The sequence below is a fragment of the Notolepis coatsorum genome, assembly GCF_963971535.1.
Source record: "Notolepis coatsorum genome assembly, chromosome: 6".
NCBI classification, from domain to species: domain Eukaryota; kingdom Metazoa; phylum Chordata; class Actinopteri; order Aulopiformes; family Paralepididae; genus Notolepis; species Notolepis coatsorum.
In genome coordinates, this window is record NC_140170.1 from 150,196,815 (window position 1) to 150,221,031 (window position 24,217).

General features: G+C 44.3%; 1 protein-coding gene across 1 annotated transcript in view; it reads left to right on the forward strand.

The window, feature by feature from the left end:
* cntn4 (contactin 4) overlaps positions 1-18,162 on the forward strand; it is a 369,932-nt gene extending 351,770 nt beyond the window's left edge. The window contains exons 14-22 of the mRNA XM_084315452.1: positions 6,918-7,076; positions 8,857-9,006; positions 9,496-9,566; positions 13,902-14,136; positions 14,369-14,484; positions 15,640-15,826; positions 15,976-16,088; positions 16,207-16,375; positions 16,836-18,162. Of these exons, the coding sequence (XP_084171578.1) occupies positions 6,918-7,076; positions 8,857-9,006; positions 9,496-9,566; positions 13,902-14,136; positions 14,369-14,484; positions 15,640-15,826; positions 15,976-16,088; positions 16,207-16,375; positions 16,836-16,927 (1,292 nt within the window). The 3' untranslated portion in view covers positions 16,928-18,162. The remainder of the gene's footprint in view (positions 1-6,917; positions 7,077-8,856; positions 9,007-9,495; positions 9,567-13,901; positions 14,137-14,368; positions 14,485-15,639; positions 15,827-15,975; positions 16,089-16,206; positions 16,376-16,835) is intronic.
* Positions 18,163-24,217: the final 6,055 nt, after the last annotated feature.

Here is a 24,217-nt window from a genome sequence, read left to right on the forward strand (position 1 = left end):
CCAACAACACCATCTAGACCCCAACAACACCATCTAGACCAGACCAACAACACCATCTAGACCAGACCAACAACACCATCTAGACCAGACCAACACCATCTAGACCAGACCAACAACACCATCTAGACCAGACCAACAACACCATCTAGACCAGACCAACAACACCATCTAGACCAGACCAACAACACCATCTAGACCAGACCAACACCATCTAGACCAGACCAACAACACCATCTAGACCAGACCAACAACACCATCTAGACCAGACCAACAACACCATCTAGACCAGACCAACACCATCTAGACCAGACCAACAACACCATCTAGACCAGACCAACAACACCATCTAGACCAGACCAACAACACCATCTAGACCAGACCAACAACACCATCTAGACCAGACCAACAACACCATCTAGACCAGACCAACAACACCATCTAGACCAGACCAACAGCACAGTAGAAAGTGCTCCTTTTAGGAGCGGTGTTTAGTTTGAGTAGTCATGCCTAGATAATAGATATGAAGGGATCAGTTGAAGAGATAGAGTCCAGATAGAGATGTGTACGTCTCACTCTCTCTGAAATGTCTAATCTAATTAGACAGAATAGCTGCTTTACACCAAACTGACTTCACCAGCTGAGCTGTACTTGCTAAAGATACCATTCCACCTTCACCCCCCCATTTCTCCATCTCTACACCCACAGTGTTAATTTTGTCAACTAAAATGATGACGAAAGATGTTCGTCAACGAAGGTTTTTTTCATGACGACAACGAGACGTGACATCACGTTATTGAAGACCATGTGACGCTAACGAGACTAAATCGTTTATTAAATATCGTTGACCACAACTGAGGACACAAAAATGTAATTTACAAAAACCAGGACGAAATTTCTCTTCATGTATGTTGATATTGTTGACTAAAACAAGATGAGACAAAATAATTATAACTTTTCTTAATGCCATCGTCCCGACAGAGCAGTGTGACGGGGAGCTCTGTTATTAGCATTAGCTGAAGAGCTATTTGAAAAGCTAGTTTTAGCTTAACGTTACCTTGGCTAAAGTTGGGACTATTCATAATCCAGCTGCAGACCTGCAAGCAAAGTACACCAAGTTGGCAAAGGAGTATTCCAAGGTAAATCACTTTTTCACCAGTAACGTTACATTGTTTGTATTTCCATCTAGCTCACGTTAACTAGTGGCTAACCTAGCTCACGCTAATGTGGCTAACTGATCAACCTCTCGCACACAATTAGTGACATGTTGCGGACAGCCATACCGGTGACAATGTTTAGCTTTTAGTGCCAAATGATAAGAGTCTGAGGCGGAGTCTCAAAAGAGAATGTTGAATATATATATATTTTTTATCTACTTTTTTCTCCCCATTTTTCTATTTTTCTCCCTTCCCCAATTTCGTATTGTCCAATTCTACCCTCCCCTGTCTCCAACGCTGTTAGGCCATGCCTCCCACAAGCCGGCTGCAATGTGGACGAAGCCTTGCATCACATGTCCCCTCCGGTACACGAGGAGGTAGCCGTCGCATCTTTTCACCTGCACAGCGCGATCTCTAAGCGGCGAGGGTCTGCGTGGGAGGGACACGCCGCCCCCGTCGCTTCCTGATTCTACTGTGCAGGCGCACCAACCGACCTGTAGGATTCGCTGTCCACAACGTCCGATCCCCACCCACCAGCTTCCCACTCCCTAATACTGCCAATTGTATTAGTATGAACGACCAGCCAAGCTGGTAGCAACGCCGAGAACTGGGCTCGAACCCAGCATCTCCTGCGTTGGTGGCGAGCGCCTTGCCCACTGCGCCACCTAGCCGCCCAGAATGTTGAATATTTATTGTGCATTAAAAATCACAACAGAGCCTCTGCTACTAGCTAACCTAAACGGAGCCTTCTGGAAGCAAGTGCAACAACGTATAATGTCCGTGTAGAACCAATGTGCCAACAACCTTTCCGTGGGTGAAGCATAGTTGAGCATAGTTGTCATTTAATGATACTAATACTAATCTATACAATCACCTGTTGTTGAATAAATACCATTACTTTCTAGTTATTACTAAAAAACAGTATATATAAAACAGTAGCTGTAAAAAAGAAAAGAAAAAAAAAGTTTTATAATTTATATAATTATTCATCCGACTAAATCTAGACTAAAACAAAAAAGACAAAATTGAGACAAAAACTTACTAAGACTAAAATGCTCAGACATTTAGTTGACTAAAACTGACCAAACGAAAAATAAATTAAGATGACTAAATATGATGAAAACGAAAAAGGAGCACTTGACACATGACTAAGTGTTATGTACCAGGAGCCTGATCACTCCTGTGTCACTATTCAGGCAGGCCTGATCACTCCTGTGTCACGGGGCATGCAGGTGAGGGCTGCCAATTAGCCAATTAGTGCTGATTGGTTACCTGCTGGGAGCTTTAAAGCCAGGCCTAGTAACACACATGCAGGTCTGTGCTTAGAGGAAGAGCTGTCAGGTTCTTCCAGTCCTTGTCCGTTGGGTTTACATTAGTACATTAGTTTACAATTACATTAATAGTTCCTTGATATAGTAGCACTTTGAGTTAGAGCACAGGGTTTTGGTGTCGGTTTGCACATAGGTTGCGTGCCCATGAGCCAGGGTCGTAACAGTTGGGGGCTCATCCGGGATCTTTACCCCTAGAAATTTGTTTGGTGGTTTTTTTTTGTGTTACACGGGGTGTCATGGTATTATGGTTTGGGTGGTGTTCGTTACATATGGTGTAACGTGGGGGCTTGAGCCATTTCGTCAAACAGGTGAGTATGCTGTATTTGTTTGTAATTTGATGTGACTACTTATGCTGTTAAAATATATAGTTTAGTGGGCACCACATGTAGATAGGGACATTATTTTCTGGTTGTTGGTTAGCGTCCTGTGCACCACGTACTCCTGGGGCAGTCAGGGAAGGGATTAGCACCATCTGCTTGTCTGGTACCGTATCATGTACTGGACGGGTGGATGGTCAAGTATGATCTTTGGCTGGTAGCAGGTGTGGTTGAAGATGGTTAGGTCTACAGGGCATTTGTTTAAGGGTAGGTAGATTAGGGCGGCCGGAAAACACAGGTAGTGTGGTAGGGCTTGATTTAGTGTTTCTTAGGGTAGACATGTGGTGGGCCGGTTTTTTCTGCAGTTTAGACGTAGAAGCATATGTAGTCATATCAGGTTAGAAGGCGCACCTGTTTGGAATTGTTTGTTGGATTTATTTTGTTTGTTTGAGTGTTTGGTGAGCATACCTGGTAGCACCTAACACCCTGCGTGTATGACACGTCTATTTAGGGTGGGTGTTTTTTTTTTTTTTTTTTTTTTTTGCAACCTAGAAAGGTGCGCTCCGTAGAGCTCACATTTCCACCGCATTCCCTTCTGGTTGTTATTATTGGCATTTAGCATTATTCATGGTTCTTCAGTGGTTCTTCGTGGTTCTTCAGTGGTTCGTTGGGGGGGTATTCGTGGTTCGTTAGTGGTTCTTCGTGACTGTGAGGTAGGGTGTGTAGCTTGGGGTGGCTGGTTCAGTGACAATGGCTTCCATCAGGGACTTTGTTGATCGCCCGTCTCATGACTTGTTAGAGAAGTTTTCCAAAGAACAACTGCTAGAACTTGCTGTACACTACAGGGTAGAGCTTTCTGCAGGGGAGAAACGATTGAAGCCGTCTGCCTTGAGTGCGTTAAGGGTGTTACTCGTTAGGGAGCAGGTGCTTGAGGAGAGGGTGGAGGAGCCTCCTTCATCTGGCGCGTCTCTGCTATTACCTGGTGTGGAGGGTGAGTGGAGGATAAGGGAGTTGGAGTTTAAGGAAAGGCAGCTAGAGCGAGAGCGTGAGGAGAGGAGAGAGGAGTGTGAGCTTAAGGAGAGAGAGAGGCGTGAGGAGCGTGAGTTTAAGGAGAAACAAATGTTGTTGGAGCACGAGCGTGCACAGAAGGAGCTTGAATATAAGCATGCTGCCTTGCAGGCGGGTGCTCTGCATCCAGAGTCACGTTCCGGGTTTGATGTAGGCAGGAATATTAGGATGGTGCCACCATTTTTTGAGAAAGACGTGGAAAGATATTTTCCCCTTTTTGAACGGGTGGCAACCACATTGAAGTGGCCTGATACCGCCTGGACACTGCTGCTGCAATGTGTTTTAGTTGGTAGGGCACAAGAAGCCTACACTGCTCTGTCCCTTGAACAAAGCGCTGATTATGAGCTGGTTAAAGCTTCCATTTTGAGGGCTTATGAGTTGGTCCCCAAGTCTATCGTCAGCGTTTTAGAGGTTATCGCAGGTCGGAGGGGCAGTCTTATGTTGAATTTGGAAGGGAGAAGGAGAACCTGTTTGACAGGTGGTGCACTTCTCAGAAGGCAGAGTCAAGAGAGCAGCTTAGGCAGTTGATTCTCCTAGAGGAATTTAAAAGATGTGTTCCTGATACTGTTTCCACACATCTAAATGAGCGTAAGGTATCGAAGATAGGCGACGCCGCTGTCTTCGCTGATGAGTTTGTGTTGACACACAAGTCCGTGTTTTTGGAGGACTACCGTGTTGAGTCCGGGGATAGGCGTCCTGTTCAGGGGGGCCGTTTCCCAAAACCTGTGTCTGCTGGTCAGTTAACTTCACCTCCTAGGCGGGGTGGTTCTGCTGGTGCATTCCCAGAAGGGATTATCTGTTTCTACTGTAAATAACCTGGTCATATCGTTGCTGGGTGCCCGGTGCTTGAGCAGAAAAATGTCAACCGTGGCTCTGGTAGAAACCATATGCAAAACGCCTATGCCAACGTTAGATGGGGATGGGGGAAGTATCAAACGTGTGGACAAAGAGCTTGAGGGTTCCTCAAGGTTTATGATGAATGGATTTGTTTCCCTGACTAATGCACTAGAGTCCAAACAGGCTATAACAATTTGGAGAGATACCGGTGCTTTTCAGTCCCTCATTCTGGAGGGGGTTTTGCCGTTTTCAGAAAACTCTTCTTTGCATTCCGGTGTCGTTGTTCGGGGCTTTGGGGGTGGATTTGTGGATGCACCTTTGCATGAGGTCACGCTCAATTCTCCCTTAGTATCAGGCAATGTTGTTGTGGGGGTATGTTCTCACATTCCCATAAAGGGGGTGTCCTTCATTCTAGGGAATGATTTGGCTGGTGACAAAGTGTTGGCTACGGTTGTAACTCCCATTCCTGTGGTTTCTGAGGTCCCTAATGAGCTGGCACAGAAACATCCAGGAGTGTTTCCTGTGTGTGCTGTGGCTCGGGAAATGTCAAAGGACAAAAGTGATGTTGTTGATACTTCGACTTGGGACATTACACTTAGTGACACATTATTTGTTGAATTAAAATGTGTACCTGTTGAGAATTTTGGAAAGCACACTGTGGATCTACCTCTGCATAATGATTTTCTTGATTGTGGCTTTGTGTTAGGCCCGGTGGTGAAACCAGAGTTGACATGCGTGCCGGAGAAGCATGTGGCAGGAGATGGTATGGCAGCGCAGTGTCTCAGGGTCTTCCCAGCCTGTATGGTGGCTGAGGCCACGAACGAATTGGAGGAGGAGTGTGGGAAGGATGCTATGAGAGGTGCTGTTGTTTCATGTGACACCGTTCTAGTTGGAGAGGCTACTAAGCCTGACTTAGGCTGCCAGCCTTCCCACAGTAGCTCTATTGTCCCTAATGTTTCACTTGTGGGCAGGGATGGTCCCAGTATGTCAGTTGATGATTCTGACATTGATCCACATGTCCACACTGATTCTCTGCCATGCACTAGGTGTGATGGTCAACCTAGTTACCTGTGTCCTGTGGAGCAGGAGCCGCCTTCGTGACCTGGTCTGTTGAGTGGCAGCCATTTTGATTTTGATCAGGACAATGTTATTTTGGGTGACGCCATTTTAGATGGTGTTCCAGACGTTTTTGTGACTGTCGTACTGCCATGTTCCAGGTACGGTGGGGCTGTACCTGAGGCGGTACATCCTACTCTGGATGTTCACGGTTTGCAGTATCCTGGACTGCCAGTGCCAGGTGGGATGGATATGGGCGCGGTGGTGGTATCAGTGATCTATGGTTTTTGTTTTGCTGTGTTCTGTTCTGTTGAGCGCAGTTCTCAGGTTGATTTTGGTTTGCAGTCTATTTTTGACAGGTCGGTATCGGTGGAGGGGCCTGTTGAAAGGGAGCATACAACACGGTTGGTGGTCGTGTTCGACAGGGGCCGACCCGCTATCACTGTTGTGGTGGTGGCCCTGACAACTAATGGGTCACAGTTGTTTTTTTTTGTTTTGTTTATGGGTTGTTGTGTGGTGGTTGCCTCTGGGGCAACCAGTTTGGTGGGGGAGGTGTTATGTACCAGGAGCCTGATCACTCCTGTGTCACTGTTCAGGCAGGCCTGATCACTCCTGTGTCACGGAGCATGCAGGTGAGGGCTGCCAATTAGCCAATTAGTGCTGATTGGTTACCTGCTAGGAGCTTTAAAGCCAGGCCTAGTAACACACATGCAGGTCTGTGCTTAGAGGAAGAGCTGTCAGGTTCTTCCAGTCCTTGTCCGTTGGGTTTACATTAGTACATTAGTTTACAATTACATTAATAGTTCCTTGATATAGTAGCACTTTGAGTTAGAGCACAGGGTTTTGGTGTCGGTTTGCACATAGGTTGCGTGCCCATGAGCCAGGGTCGTAACACTAAGACTAAAACTAAAATGAAAATAGCTGCCAAAATTAACACTTCTCTCTCTCTCTCTCTCTCTCTCTCTCTCTCTCTCTCTCTCTCTCTCTCTCTCTCTCTCTCTCTCTCTCTCTCTCTCTCTCTCTCTCTCTCTCTCTCTCTCTCTCTCTCTCTCTCTCTCTCTCTCTCTCTCTCTCTCTCTCTCTCTCTCTCTCTCTCTCTCTCTCTCTCTCTCTCTCACTCTTTCTGTCTTTCACTTCCTATGCCATGGTATCAGGTCCCCCGGGGCCGCCCACCAGCATCCAAGTAGAAGAAATCACCGATACCACAGCCTCTCTGTCCTGGAGGCCTGGCCCTGATAATCACAGTCCAATTACGGCGTTTACCATCCAGGCCAGGACACCATTTTCCCTGGGGTGGCAGGCTGTCACCACAGGTAAGTTCTTTCCAGCCAGCCATGGTCTCATCCAATCACAGGGAGGAGAGGAGAGGAGAGGAGAGGAGAGGAGAGGAGAGGAGAGGAGAGGAGAGGAGAGGAGAGGAGAGGAGAGGAGAGGAGAGGAGAGGAGAGGAGAGGAGAGGAGAGGAGAGGAGAGGAGAGGAGATGTTGGAGAGGAGAGGATATGTTGGAGACGAGATGAGAGGGTAGAAGATGTTGGAGAGGAAAGGAAGGAGAGGATAGGAGAGGAGACATTGGAGGGGAAAGAAGAGGAGAAGAGAGGGGAAGAGAGGAGAGGGGGGTGAGGGGGGGGGTCCTCTTCATGTCACGTGCCTGTGAGAATATTGAAGATGTAATTTTTACCCTCAGCGCCAAATGGCACACAATTGTAGCGTGACCATTGACTATCGGACTCTGGGGTGTTCTGAAACACGGATGTGCCTCCCAATGATGGACCTTATTGCCAGGGTGGATAGTGAGGGGTAATTTCTCCACACATCATCCTTAATGGAGCATTAACTCCCTCTGTACTCTTTTGTTTCATTGATGTTTTTATGTGAATTAAGAGACGCTTTTACCCCAAGATTACCGTTGTTGACTTCATTGGTTTCAGCCGTGATGACTTCAATATCCTTGTCACTACACATTAACCACATCGACCAAACCAGGGGCACTTCACCCTTATGGCATGTGTTTGTGCGTTGTCTTTGGAGTTTGTGTGTGTGTGTGTGTGTGTGTGTGTGTGTGTGTGTGTGTGTGTGTGTGTGTGTGTGTGTGTGTGTGTGTGTGTGTGTGTGTGTGTGTGTGTGTGTGTGTGTGTGTGTGTGTGTGTGTGTGTGTGTGTGTGTGTGTGTGTGTGTGTGTGTGTGTGTGTGTGTGTGTGTGTGTGTGTGTGTGTGTGTGCGTGCATCGTCTATCCTTATGAGTGATTAGACCTGTGATGTGCACCCGTGGAGGAGGCTCACTGCGCCTGTCAGCCTGGAGGACAGGCTGCTGTTAAAGCCCCAATTTAGATTTAAAAAACATACAAAAGATACATATATATATAATAATAATAATAATAATAATAATAATAATAATAATAATAATAATAATAATAATAATAATAATAATAATAATAATAATAATAATAATAATAATACAAATAAATATTTTTAAATAAAATCCAATTTGATCATATAAATATGGGGTATATTCATAGAGTTTAATTTGCAGATGGACAATACGCTTTTTAGAATGCTCTTAACCCATTGTAAACCAGAATACAGAGATGTTTTACACCTGTGTTTACAAACATTACCGACGTAAACAATTTTACAGCTGCAAAATAAAGCTAATCGAATTTTGAAAAGCTCATATCTGTCAGTCAGAACGAAATCATGTCTCCATTTATATTCTCCTACCCATTGGTTTAGATTTGGATTTGGACACACTATCAGCACAATAGAAATCAGGCTGAATGTTGTTTTTGAATACTCCATAATGCTTTTTATCTTTATTTGACTGAATTCCAAATTAACATCTTGCACCACAAAACTATTTGGACTACGGATTGGACCTTTTAACGCCAAGTTCACACATATACACACACATATACACACATATACACACACACACACACACACACACACACACACACACACACACACACACACACACACACACACACACACACACACACACACACACACACACACACACACACACACACACACACACACACACACACACACCCAGTGGGTTGATACTGAGAGGGGCGAGTTGTGCTTTCTGCCAGTTCCTGAGGTGGTGGGGGGCCGTGCCCTGACAGCTACAGTAATAGAGCTGAGCCCCTGGGTGGAGTATGAATTCAGAGTCCTGGCAAGCAACGCCATCGGGACCGGAGAGCCTAGCAAGCCGTCCAAGCAAGCAAGGACAAAAGACACCAGTAAGTACCACAGCTGTGTTGTGTCCCTTTTCAAACATCTAGCTTTTTTTTTTTTTAATACATAACAATGTTTTTTTGTATTTGTTTGTTTTAGAAATGAAGTCACACGATTAGAAACGGTGTAAAAACGAGGACACGCAGTGTCATGAATGCGAAGCTAACTGGCCTTTAATACAAAGTGACAAAGTACGATGCCTGTGAGCCACCACTAGGGGTAGAGTGAGTGAATGAGTGAGTGAGTGAGTGAGTGAGTGAGTGAGTGAGTGAGTGAGTGAGTGAGTGAGTGAGTGAGTGAGTGAGTGAGTGAGTCAGTCAGTCAGTCAGGATAGATACTAGATACTAGTTAGTTAGTTAGTTAGTTAGTTAGTTAGTTAGTTAGTTAGTTAGTTAGTTAGTTAGTTAGTTAGTTAGTTAGTTAGTTAGTTAGTTAGTTAGTTAGTTAGTTAGGTGAAATCAGGAGGATTCTTCTGATTCTTCTTCTTCTCTCAGCTCCAAAGGTCACGCCAGCTAATGTGAGTGGAGGTGGTGGCAGTCGCTCCGAGTTAGTCATCACATGGGAGGTAAGCAGCCTAGTTACAATACTCCCTTACTAGTACAGTACTCCCTTACTACTACAGTACTCCCTTACTACTACAGTACTCCCTTACTACTACAATACTCCCTTACTAGCACAGTACTCCCTTAATACTACAGTACTCCCTTACTAGTACAGTACTCCCTTACTACTACAGTACTCCCTTACTACTACAGTACTCCCTTAATACTACAGTACTCCCTTACTACTACAATACTCCCTTACTACTACAGTACTACCTTACTACTACAGTACTCCCTTACTACTATAGTACTCCCTTACTACTACAATACTCCCTTACTAGCACAGTACTCCCTTACTACTACAATACTCCCTTACTACTAGAATAGAAATACTTTTATTATCCCGTGGGAAATTTGACACTGCAAATCGCTCAACATTTAAACATTTAGACAGGACAGGTCACAAATTAGAATAATAACACAAATACTACAGTACTCCCTTACTACTACAGTACTCCCTTAATACTACGATACACCTTTACTACTACAATACGCCCTTACTACTACAATACTTCCTTACTACTACAGCACTCCCTTACTACTACAATACCCATTTACTATTACAGTACTCCTTTACTACTATGGTGCTCCTTTACTACTACAATGCTCCTTTACTACTATGTGTAGCAGGGTGGATTATCCCTGCTTTATGGGAGTGGTTGTACACGGCCACCTGGTAGCGAGAACGCAGCAGAGCTGAGTCCAGCTGGGTCCCCGACTGTAGGCCAGGAATGTTGAAGTGGAGGTCGAGCAGCAGGAGTGGATGGGGCCTAGGATTCACTGACCTAGGAATGGTACTCTGGTCCTTCTTGCCCTCCAGGGCGATCAGCAGTAGCTCCCCACACACCCACACTTCCCCCAATACTTCCTGAGCCCTCCCACACCCGATGGCAGTAAGATGGATGATATATTTGCTCCCCAAAGCAGTACTATTCCTTAATGATGAGTGGAGACCTTTCACAATGAACTATAGGCAGGGGGTGGGGAAAGGGTTAAACATTAATGAGCATTATCTGGAGAGAAAAGGGTTAGACAAAATGCACATTAAAGACACACACACAGTGCTCCCATTTACGTCTCCTTTACTGAAGCTTATACACGTTACACGTTATCGCATACCTATCAAGGCTACTTCCACACTGGGCACCTAGTGCTCTCGATCTATATTACAGACACAGTAATGACCTCTTCCCTTTAAGGGTTATCTACTGTTCCGCTTTGCTGTAGGTGGGGAACAGGGTAGGGAGTAAAGGAGTTCAATGGGAATTTTTATAAAGAACCACACGTTATTAGTACACTCAAAATAAATTGACAGTGGGCCCACGTTAGCAAATAAAAGTCCTATCTACAGCCGGCTTTTCCCCAAAACAATAAATGGTCGGGGCGCCCCTAGACACTGCTGCCAGCGTTAGTTCAAAGCACCGTTTATCTTCGCCCTTAGAGAGCCTGCGCCACACAGTGGAAATGTCTACCGATAAAGTTTCAGCACTCGGGAGTGCCGCTGTACTTATCCAAGATGGCGGGCCTGCTCTCACCACCAACCGTCCGTGTGGTAAGATGGCCGTCGGGAGATCCCGCGATAACAGGCAGCGGGGCGGGGTAGACGCTGGGCAGGTGACTGCTGGGGTAACGGCTTGGAGGGGCTGGAGGAGCATGTAGTGTAGTGACGTCCGCTGCTGGGCTGAAGAGGTGGCCGACACGCGGGCTAAACTGTGGTGCTAGCCTATAACTGAAGCTAAGCTGTGGGTCGTGGTGAACCCCCTGTCATGACGCCTATACACAGCTAACGCAAGGTGGACAATATCTACCACCTGGTCTTCGGCAGTCGCTCGGCTGCTGGTTCATTCACAATGTCTCTTCGGCATTAACCAAACGCTAAACTATCGCATACTTCTATAATAACCCGCTTTGAAACTGAGTTTATCTCTCGCGTGCTGAATCTCCGGAGCTCCTGTTCCGTGCGTCCTCCTCCCTCTGTGGAAAACGATGAAGAGGAAGCCCCTCCCTCGGCACCGCGCTCTGAACCCATCCTTCTTCACCTGTGTCTCCCTGCCCAACGTGACCACCAGCGCCCCTGGCGGCACCTGTATCCTGTCCCACTATGAAGTGTCAATGTTAGGATAGGGAGAATCAAAGAGATCAGCCAGTTAAGTGTCAATGTCAGGATAGGGATGATCAAGAGTGGTTGGCCGGTTACACAACATCCTCGCGAACACAGGGAATGCAAAGAATTAGCGTTAGACACATTGAATAATAGTCATTTTCAGGTGTCTACATATGGTATTCCCTTACTACTACAATACTCATTTACTACTAGAGTACTCCCTTATTACTACAGTACGCATTACTACTATGGTACTCCTTTACTACTACAATACTCCCTTACTGCTACAATACTCCCTTACTACTAGAATACTCCCTTACTGCTACAATACTCCCTTACTACTAGAATACTCCCTTACTGCTACAATACTCCCTTACTACTAGAATACTCCCTTACTGCTACAATACTCCCTTACTACTACAATGCTCCCTTACTACTCTGTTACCCACTAGATTCTAGGTTGCTATTAACATTTGTGTTACGAAGCTTGTTTATTGCGTAAATTGGATACACTTGGATAATCCATCCATTTTCATTTGTTTCTAACCAGGCACTACACTTCATATGCTAGCTTTTATTCTCTCCACCACTTCTAACCAGATTGCAATGTTGGTTTCACTGACACCTAAAATTCTTGCTGTAGATATTTCTAGATAAATCACATCGAGATAGGTAAGAACCCATACCTTCCGGCAATTTTTTTCCGGTTGAATCCATCGTGATGCTATCAGCTTTTTAGCAGCTGTGAGACCGGATAAAACTAGTCTCTTTAGCTGTATAGGGGCTGCAAACTGAAATACATAATCTTGGTCAATGTATGATTTAGCGAGTCAACAATTTTAAGTTCTAAGATCACAAGAAAGTTGAAACCATATCAAACTGAAAACAGAAAAGAAAATATGTTAATACATTTTTTAGCTTAGAATAGATTCTCAAATTGCTCCTATTTTTTATTTTTTTTATTCCCCCCCCCTCCCCTACCATACATAGAAGGTCAGCGAGCCCGCTACGCTACAGCGCGCCCTCACCCTCAGAAGCCGGGGAGCCACACGTCATTATTCTCTGCGGATCTGGGTCCCTTGTTTCATTAATAACAAGCGAACAGCTTAATGTATGGCATTTCATTTTTAAGAACAGAGAAGCAATAACTGCCGCTGTCACCCAGGGGGGAGAGAGAGAAAGGGAGAGAAATGCCTTTGAGGTTTTAATAAGATAATTAAACTGAATGGTTCTTCCAAAGTCACAAGCAACTTTTTTCAAAGATTGTGTTCTCCTATCTTGCTTTTTTCTCTCTCTCTGTCTCTCTCTCTCTCTCTCTCTCTCTCTCTCTCTCTCTCTCTCTCTCTCTCTCTCTCTCTTTCTCTCTCTTCTCTCTCTCTCTCTCTCTCTCTCTCTCTCTCTCTCTCTCTCTCTCTCTCTCTCTCTCTCTCTCTCTCTCTTTCTCTCTCACTCTCTTCAAATTTTTTTCTCTCTGCAAAGCCACGTTTTTCACGCTTGGCTCTGAGCGCTCCATATTTATTCTGGTTTCTTGGAAATCGTCAGGCCCTGCCGGGAAGGTTTTTGCCAAATGACTGTTGACGTTTCAATACGAAGGAGACAGGCCTGTTTCTGCTTCACCCTGGAGATACAGGCACCTCAGGCCCTTCTACTGATTGTTGGAGATGGAGCGTTTTAATGGTTGTAATTGGTTAAAAAAACGGAAAAGGAAAATAATGTTAGGCATGTCCACTGCCATAGCTGCTTTAACCCGGCCTCAAAGAGGTGTGAAGAAAAAAGCCTTTTTTTATATAGCCATGCATCTTTTATAGACTGGGGGGGAGAGGGAAGAGGGGAGAGGGTTGGTTTTATAGAATAAAGTCACCAGCTATAAATATATGATATATGGTGTGTTTTTGGTCTTAACAATAGCTGAGTTGAAGTATCATGCTGAGGGCATTGTATTATTGATGGATGTGTCCAGTCACTCCTGTGTATGTTTGTGTATTATCTTGTGTGTGTGTGTGTGTGTGTGTGTGTGTGTGTGTGTGTGTGTGTGTGTGTGTGTGTGTGTGTGTGTGTGTGTGTGTGTGTGTGTGTGTGTGTGTGTGTGTGTGTGTGTGTGTGTGTGTGCGTGCGCACGTGTGTGTGTATGCGTCCTTCTTTGTGTGTGTGTGCCGTACATACGTGCTTCATACATGTGTATTGCTCCCCGCAGCCCGTACCAGAGGAGCTTCAGAACGGGCCGGGGTTCGGCTACGTGGTGGCTTTCAGACCGCACGGCGCCACGGGGTGGATGCAGGCCGCCGTGCCCTCCGCAGAGACCTCCAGATATGTCTTCAAGAACGAGAGCATCCAGCCCTTCTCTCCCTTCCAGGTGAAAGTTGGTGTGTACAACAACGAGGGGGAGGGGCCCTTTGGACCCATTAGCACCATCTACTCTGCGGAGGAAGGTGGGTGTCTCCAAGAGTCACACACACTCAGCCACGGTTTATTTGCACATATCTACTTTGTAAGAGCTTCTAACCCATTAGAGTAATTACCGTGAGACTACTGCCTGAGCACTTCTACCCCCACCCCACCCCTGCCCCCATACTGCCTCCTCTCCATCACACTTTGCGGGGCATCAAAGCTCATTGTTACTTTTGAAAAAAGTAATTTGGAGTCTTTTCACATTGACTGCAGAGCCAGGCCGAGCGCCTGCCAGGATACGCGTCAAGAGCCTGTCTGCCTCCGAGGTGGAGGTCTGGTGGAAAGCCCTGCCCTGGAACACAAGCAAGAGGAGAGTCCTGGGCTACGAGGTTAGCTTGAAAGAAATGACCTTATTGTGTGTTTACTTCTATTTGACGTGTCTGGCGCGGGGGGGGGCAAATCTAATTTATTTGCAAAGCCCGAAATCACAAGGTAATGCCCCCATGGGCTGTACAAGTCTTCTTAACAAGTCAAGAAGAAACATCACCTTCAATCAAGAACAAGATCCACCATAAAGTCCAAATAATGCAACACTGTCTCTGAGACAGAGAGAGAGAGAGAGAGAGAGAGAGAGAGAGAGAGAGAGAGAGAGAGAGAGAGAGAGAGAGAGAGAGAGAGAGAGAGAGAGAGAGAGAGAGAGAGAGAGAGAGAGGGAGAGAGAGAGATGGTGGAGAGTAGACTAATGCTGTTGAGTCTTGTTCTATTCTATTATTGATGAACAGTGTCAGGCATATGCACCTTGGGCATAGGAGATAATAGCTCGCTGCATTCGTAATGTCCCCGCCTGGTCCCATGCCTATGGGTTTAGTTGTGTTTCTCCTGTTGCCTTGCTAAGTGCTGTAACTACACTGATTAGCCTGACGATGCAAGACGCAGAGGGATACAACGTTTAGCCTCTTAATGCGCACCGGCAGAGTAGCTTAGCTAGTTAGTCCTCTTGTCATTTCCATTACGCTCATTACCGAGGTTCTATATAACCCACAAAGAAACTCTTATTTCCTCAGCAGCGGAATGCGCACAAAGTGCCAGAATTCTAAATTGTTGACCAGCGAAAGTCAACAGAGGGAACACGGGGCCTGAGCAAACCAGTTCCTGTGAGGGAAGACAAATTATATTTGTGCTGTCGAGCGCGCCTGCTATTTCAGCCTGGATACCCCTGCGACAAAGAAAATCTGTTATCAGTGAGGCTGACAGCTGGGAATTATTGCACATTTGTGATTTGGCTCCCGACCACCAGGACTTTAACCCTGCCCATACTTCTGGGAGCTAAGAAAGCAGAACCAAAGTGCAGAGCGCCCTAAGTAAGCAGAGCGTAGATTGTTTTTATACCAATTTACAGTTCGTCTGTCACCCCGCTGCCGGTTTCACTTTTCACTTCACTTGACGGAGGGCTTTTCAGCGAAGCCGAACAGAGGGCTCATGCAGCGTCCTGTTAAGGGTGGTCTCTGCATTCCTGTCGACGGTTCTGCCTCATCTGCTTTCAGCTGAGATACTGGGAGAAGAGTGAAAAGGAGGAGACAGCCAGCGTGCAGAGGACCGTCGGGAACCAAACGTCGACCGTCATCCGCGGACTGAGAGGCAGCAACACGTACTACGTCACGGTGAGGGCATACAACACTGCCGGAACCGGCCCTCCCTGCACCACCGCCAACGTCACCACCAAGAAACCACGTAAGCTCATACAGAAACAAGCATTTCATCGTAAAGTATTCTGTATTTTATTGTGACGAATAATAAACAAACTTGAACTTGCGGCTAACGGTTTGTTTTTCCTCGTCTACCCACTTGACTTCGCTTGACGTGCATCTCTTGTCTCACAGCGCCCAGCCAGCCGCCAGCCAAAGTGATGTGGAACACATCGAACTCCAAGATCATCCTGAACTGGGAGCAGGTGAAAGCCCTGGAGAACGAGTCCGAGGTCACGGGATACAAAGTAAGAGGGGAGAGGGGGCGTCGTTTTAGATTTGTCGGTTAAATAGCATCTGTCGTCACGGTAACTCCCCCACGTCACCTTTTTGCCCTTTTCAACCGAGCGCTGCGTCTGTTCTCAGGTACTGTACAAGAGGAACAGACACAGCCGCACCAACGTCATGGAGACCAACACGACCTCGGTGGAGCTCTCCTTGCCCATCGACGAGGAGTACATCATCCAGATTAGACCGTTCGGCGAGGGGGGAGAGGGGAGCAGCAGCAGGCAGATCACCATCCCCAGACTACCAGGTCAGTAGAGGACACGCTATACCATACGGCACGTCGGGCGTGAGATGGATTAATCCACTCCGTGTAGCTGCCTCTGCTCTGCCAGAACAGAATCAACTGTCATAACTGTTCCTCCAGAGGAACAAAGAGAGGGGAGAGTAATACGGCACACGGGACGCTGTGTAATTATGGCCTCTTCATTAGGACGATGTGAGAGTGAGTTGCCAGGAAAGTTTAATGATTTATATTGGTTTATGTTCAAACCCCCCCCCCCCCCCCCCCTATCCCCATTCCCAGCTCAAGTAATGAGTCTCATGTATTTGTAAATTAATATCACTCAGATGTTGATTCTGCTGAAACGCACCAGAGCAGCAGCAGCCACGGCAGCAGCAGCAGCAGCTTTACAGAAATGAAACGGCAAGACGTCTGCGGGTGTTTCTTCAGTGTCGTAACTATGTCATTCGTTTCAATGTTCTTTCAGGTCCCAATGCGGTCGGTTCGGCGTCCAAGGTCTCCACTCTGTCAGCCCTCAGTACAATAGCTCTGTCTTTCACAGCGCGGACGTCCTTATGACAAACGGTTCCCGGCAGACGTTGCATCTGAAGTGGAGTCGGCACTACGGTGGAACACCAACACAAGAGCCCAGTCTGGTGTAACTAGATCCATTCATTTATGTTTTTTTAGAGGCAGGAGGAGGAAGTCACTGTCCAAAAAAAGAAAAAGAAAGAAAAAGAACGAACAAAAAAGAAACGCAAGTCATTGAGAGGGAAAGAGCCCACTTCAGCATCCAGGCGAGAAAAGAAGATTTCGAACGATGTCTTCACTCTGTTATTACCAAAGCAGCTTTCATAGAAAAACTAAATCAATAAAAATAGAAAAACATGTTATAGATGGTTTCAACCTGACAACGTAGACATTCTGATAGGACCCGCGTTTATTTCCCGTCGCAAGTGTTCGCTAAAGCTAATATCTGACAGGAAATACCCTCGGGTCCAAACTGTTCCCTAGCAAAAGAACTCCTGTGAAACCGGCTATAATGCATCTTTTGTATGACATGTTGAGCTTTTTATAGATTTCTTTTGAATCGAGTCATAATTTGCCTGGACATTTTTTTTCTTCTTCGTAAAAGGCGATGGTGTGAGAGGACTTAAGAGCATGGGGGAATAACGCATACAGATTCAGCGGTCTCAAGAAGTTTGAAAAAGAATGTTATTTGGCTGTGCACTTTTTGATTTTCCGAAGTGAGTTAAGACTTGTAACGATGGTTCTGTGTCAAAGACCAGAGTTAAGGTTTTCTGTGTAGTGAATGAGTGAATGAACTGTTAATATCATCTGAACTGTACATTTCTACATAATTTTTTATTTTAATAAGTGGTATATATAAATATATATATTTATATTTATATATATATTTATATTTATATATATATATATATATTTATTCCAAAAGCATTGCACTTAAGCCATCCATATGACAACTAATGAAATATGAGACTTATTATCAGAGATGTGACCATGATGTTGTTTTTGGAGTGAACTGCACCTCTTCTGGGGGTTTGCCTCCTCTTCTCCTGCTCCTCATCCTCTCATGTAGCCCTGTTGTCTAGAGCTATTCTTTGCCTTGTGTGTGCCTCATTATAATGTTCTAAATCCTCAGGTCCTTGGAGAGCCTTAACTCTTGATATATATATATCAAAAAAAGAAAAAAAGAAAAAAAACATTAGACGCATTACCCAAGTCAGAAATGTGTATATTTTTTCTATACTGAAAGTATATTTTTGGTATATCGAGTGTGTTAAAAGTTCATTCCTAACCATCATTTCCTTTTCAGAGTATATCTGCAATGAATTTTATTAAATTTGTTGGTACTTGTGTGCTAATTCTAATTCAAAGCACACGTTTAACGTTTAAGTACGATAGTCGTTAATGTGCTGTAAGTGTATCGAAAAAATGAAGATGTTTACCAAACTTAAGTTGTGCTTTAGTAAACGTACACAGTAAATTTCGCAGAGTAAATTTTACTCATACTGAGTACATTTTACTCAAACTGAATAAAATGTACTCAGTTTGAGTAAAATTTACTCTGCGAAATTTACTGTGTATTAAAAATGTTTTGGTAAGCCAAAGTAAACCAAAAATACATCAAAAAGTATAATTTCAATGTATGCAATTATGCAACTTTTAACACAAGGTATACAAACGTATATACTTTCAGAAAATAAACGCAGGTATACTCTCTTTTGACTTGGGATTAGAACTACGAGGCAGCGGCTGTGATGTTTACCCACTGCTGAGTTGAGTAGATACTGTATGTTATCTGGGGGCCAGCATCCCTCGTACGATGCTGAGAGGGTCCAGGTCGGTTCGGGCAGCGTCGCACTGCACAGCATGGGTTTATGGGCAATTATGTGAAGCCTGGTACATTTCTATGGGTGTGTGTGTGCATTCTTAATAAAAAAAAAGATGCTGCTGCTGATCTTTTACTTTCCCCATATAGTCTTCTGATGCCATGTGAAGAGAGACCTGCCCCGATGCCAGCACCGCGGTCCAGGGGTGCGCGGTCTATATGTAGCTTGTAATCCAGTAAAGTGCAGGTAGATCGTAGTACTTTTGAGGAGAAGTGTACTGTGGGCTACTGGGTCTCACTCGGAATCACGCATCGAGGAAACGTGTAATATACTGTTTTGTACACTTCAAATCATTTATATAAAACAACCTTTCTAAAAGAGCTCGGTTTACTTGGGTTTTTACGTAAGATACACAAATGTTTCATACTGTAGCCACTTGTTGCTCAGCATGACTGTAGTTTGACCTCTTTGTTCTTTCTCCCATCCATATGGCCAACAGACTGAATGGCTTCAGGAACATGCAGAGAGTAAATAGGATCATGTATATGTGTACCATGAAACTGGAACCACCATGTCTACGCTTCTGTCTCAGTCAGGACCTACACATCATGCCCCCTCTTGAGATGTACTCAATCCGCCAATCATAATGTCATCCATATTATGCTCTACATGAAGGTTTTTTTGTTGCTGTTTGTTGTTTATACTGTGTTAATAAAGTTTATTGATTTATAATATAATGATGTCAAAATTCTATCTACCCCGTGTTGGAAGAAACATTGGTTGGTATGTGTAAAACTACGGAGAAATATATCAACAAAAACATAATAATTTGGTGTCAAGTCACAGTGGAACAGTGATATGCTTTTCCAGTGTTTTACCTACTCTACCACTGCACAGAAATCAGGCATTTCCTTTCAAAAGTGGTTACAAGTGGAATAGGCAGACATCCTGGAAGATAGAGGCCTCTCCCTTCAGTTTGGACACTGCGAGTTCATTGGCCTCCTCTGGGATGTGCACACAGGCCCAGTGAAGGGACAGGTGAGACGTAGGATAAAGTTAGAATGTTTGGTCGAAATACACCCCTTGTTTATTCAAATTAAGAATATGGTGTCACCCTGTGCAGCCTGTTTTTATTTTATTGTAGATAATTATTTCTAACATTTTGTATTTTTTACTTTACTGTATAGTATTGTACAGTGGAGAATGACAGGATGAGACACGGTAGGTCAAGGGCTGGACTTGAACTCACGATGAAGCACCGTAGCCCGCTGCCACACTGAGCACCCCAGTCTGATCTACAGTAGAAACACTAGTGATCTGCTCTGAATCCAAAAGAAAGTTTTAACAGATAAATATATATATATACAGGATATTAATCAGATTTTTGTGAAATTTTATTTCAGTTTCAGCTAAATTCAGATAGATCAGAGCTACAGCGTTCTGCATTTGTTTAAGAGTGACGTCTTGACCCATAAAATGTACAGTACTACTCTGATCCCCATCATTCTTGGTGCTGTCACCATCATTTTCCTCTGTCTGATTTGAACCGTACATCAAACTGACAGCACAGATGGACAAAACTCTGCTCTCAAATTTTTTTAGTAATGAAATCACAGAGTATGGGAGGAAAGTTTCAGTGATACAGGCTGACATTTCTAGGAGCATACGCTCTGCACTGTATCTTGTATTTAGTCTTAAAAGTCATATTTGTATCTAAACGAGGGCAACAATCTGCCAATGGTAATATCTTGACATGAGGCATGATCACTCCTCGTTTAAAATTTTTTTTTGAGAAAATCCTTGAAAGCAGCCGAAACAAGTAAAATTATCTACACTATGTTTGCATTTTTTATTTTATTTTGTCTTATGTGTGGGTTGGAGTTGATCGAGAATAGGGGAGTTGTTGCTATTGCTGGCCACACCTCAGACTCTGCTAAGAGAGGTCTATAAATATAATAATATATAGCTATACTATAATATTCAAACTGTAAATGTAAACAAAGTGCTATTTTGCCTAGATGTCACTGTTTGATGGCATTACAGATTCTACCTTTAACCTGTTTATAAAATGATATCAGTTTTTTAAGAAAATATAATTTTAAGACTCAATACAAGATTGAATGACTTCATAAGATCAAGATTTTTGCTGAGCAACATGTGAATAGTGACAATATATCTAATTTCCTTTCAGTCATTTTCGGCTCCTGACTTTGTAACTCGCAGCACATACACTAGGTGGTGCTTTGAGCACATATCATTTGGAGTCCCAAGATTCACCTATACTGCCCACACTGGTGATGTCTATAAAGGACCACAAGATGGCAATGCAAGGGAGAATTCTAAACAATTCATAATCCCTTTCATTTCAGCCTCCATGACATAATCCTTACAGAGAAATGTTTCCCCCCTAAGATTGCATGATTGATGTATGAAATGTCCATGCTGTGTAGACCACGTGTTAAGTCTTAAGTAAGAGCAGGGGTAGAAGTACACAGTTCCTTTACTTAAGTAAAAGTAGAACTACCCAGATAAAATAGTACTCTGGTAAAAGTAAAAGTCATCCATTCAAAATTCTACTTAAGTAAAAGTAGAGAAGTATTTGATATTGAATGTACTTAGGTAATAGTAATGAAAGTGGTGCATTCTATGTGGTTGTGTATTCCAGCGCTTGGGAGCGCTCTCGATTCATTGACCTCTAAAGGTCATGTTAAAGTGGTATGTAGGTGCAGTTGTGCTGCTCTGATTACATCCTCTTGAAGTCGGCAGGGCTTCAAATCTGAAAGTACATGATCTTCATACATTTCTGCCATGTTTTCAAGGCAAAAATACTTTTCTTCAAAGTAACTAGTAACTGATGGGTTCAGATACATGTAGTGGAGTAAAAGTACCAAATTCCCTAAAATGAAAATACTCAAGTGCCCGTAAAATACTTCACACTTGTACTCAGGTACAGTACTTGAGTAAAATACTTACTGTAGTTACTTTGTGTTGTTTATGGTCTCTACGTATCCCCTCATTATCTCATCCCTCCTCCATTTTCTACCACTCTGATCAAGCATGAAGTTAAAGAGACATTTATTTGAATCATACTGAGACATTTATTTATGCATGTATGTTTTCCATTTAGACTGAATGCAAATACAGCAAATACACACCACCAAGCACTAGGGGGCAATGTAGAGCAAAAGGTTGTGGGGCTTTGAAGGGTAGAGGCCTAACAGTGGAGTGGGTTTTCTACATCAACTTACAACTGCCAGGAGCTGCACAACGCGTGATTTTGTCCACAGGGGCCCAATAACTGTTCACACTTTTATTCCCCATCACTGGACTCAACATTCCAGTCTCCTCAAGATGGTAGTTCTCTTCCTAGATGGCCTCGTCTGACCTTGGGAAATACCAGTAGAGGCAAAGCCATTTCTAGAGGTTCAAAGGTCACAGTGCATCACACAGTTCACCTCATGGAGACAAACAAGGTGTGCCGGTAGAACAAAGATGACTTGCCCTGCAAAATAAGAAGCTGCCGGAAGGACGTCCAGATCACACCCTCTGCATGTCCTCGGCACATCCCTATGACATCACCAGTCAGTCCACACGGGGGGGGGGGGGGGAGATATCACACCCTCCGCATGTCCTCGGCACACCCCTATGACATCACCAGTCAGTCCACAGGGGTGGGGGTGGGGGGGGGGTGTGGTCATCGTTCACATGACAATGACTTCCAAAAGTAAGGCACCCAAAATCACATGACATTCCTATTGCACTTGCGTCCTTACAGGTTCTATTACGGTCTCGTCCCGGTACCTAGCACTTAAAAGCGAGTCCCCGCTGTGGAATACGCATCAACCACAACAAGCCTACTTCTCCGACAATATTTGCGCTGAAAATCTTCGACAGTGCGCCTGACGAGAGACCCAGAAGTTGTGGACGTTTATCTATATACAGTACAGGTCTGTCCGCCCTTCAACGCACCACATGGCCTTTACGCACAGGAACCTCTTTCCCAAATGCCTATAGCAGGATGACCGTGTTTTGTCCTATGAGAAATGTGTGTACATATAAAAAATAAGTTGAAATTGGTCGGATCTCCCAACGGTATGTTTGCTGCCGTCATTGCACTCGAAGTGCCTTCACAACAATCCAGTGTCATACGACCACATCAAATAAAATAAAATAGAACAGAATAAAATAAAATATACACGTCATTTTGTTAGCAAATCTGTGTTTTTTTTTTTCTTCCTCTCCCACAGACACATCGACAGCAGGGTAAACAATGTCCAAAGGGGGTTTAAACCTCTGGTGGGGCTAGCTTGTCTAGAGACTCATGTCATGGGGCTAGCTAAGACCACGACATGGGGCTAGCTTAAGACCACGACGATGAGGACAAAGCCACGGTCACAAGTGTTGGTGGAGCTCCTTTAACATCTCCTGTGTTGTAAGATTTGGTTATGCTTTTCTTGTATGCAAGAGAGTTCACAGTTTTCTCCTCTTTTAGAGTGCAGATTAATGGGTTGTCCGCATGGGGGGGGCTACAAGAGACGCTTATTGCAAATCTCACCAGCAGTGGCGGTTCCTGCTTTGATTAACAGTAGCACAGTGTAGAAGATGAGACGCTGCAAAACATGATTCAGGCTCCGTCTGATTTCTTTTTATATATTCATGAAGATCGATGCATAGTATTAGTGCTAAAGGTTATCCGGAATACATTTGAGAACCGATATGGTTTTGTGGATAGAGATAGGGGGGCTTTGTGATGTCACGCGGTATGGATCCAGGCTTTGTCTGCGAGGGAACAAGGAGAGGAGACGGAGGAAAAGCGTCAAGACTCACATTCACCACTCCTATAAATACAAACACAAACTCAATGCACCATAACTTAAAAAAGAGAAAACCTCCACAAAACAGAATTCACACATGTTGCCACTGTGCAGTAATCGCAGATGCTTCAATAGTCATGGAGAGTCGATCCGAAAAAGAGTAGATTCCTCGTTAGCGACTGAGTCGACTCCTGCTTTAGCGAGTTGAGATGTGATAGAATTGACTCTTTGACCCCTATGTCTTTCGTTCAGTTTCAAACCAAATCCATGGCTGAACTGGTGAAAAAGAATAGTTTAAAATCTAGACATCATAATAACTTGCTTGGGGACCAGTAAGAGTCAGGATCGACTCCAGAAATCCTGAAAGTCCTGAACCACCACAGTTCAATCTGCATTTGTGAATATAGACGACACAATCTCCCAAAGCAAGTAACCAAAGACTCTCATGTCATCTATAGTACTTCAAATCGGAGGAGTGGCTTTATGTGAACACAAACGTTTGTTTGAGCTTCATTTAAAATGTTCTGAAGCAAAACAATGTGTTCATATCTCTGGGAAATCACTTTTGGGGCCCACTGTTGTCCAGTGTACACAAAGTCCTTCTCCAATTCATTATCAGTCAAACAGCTTCCGAAAACGTCTCCGATCAGATTGACATTTCTTGTTTATAGCCCTGGGAGAGCCGTCTAATCCTCCGTTTA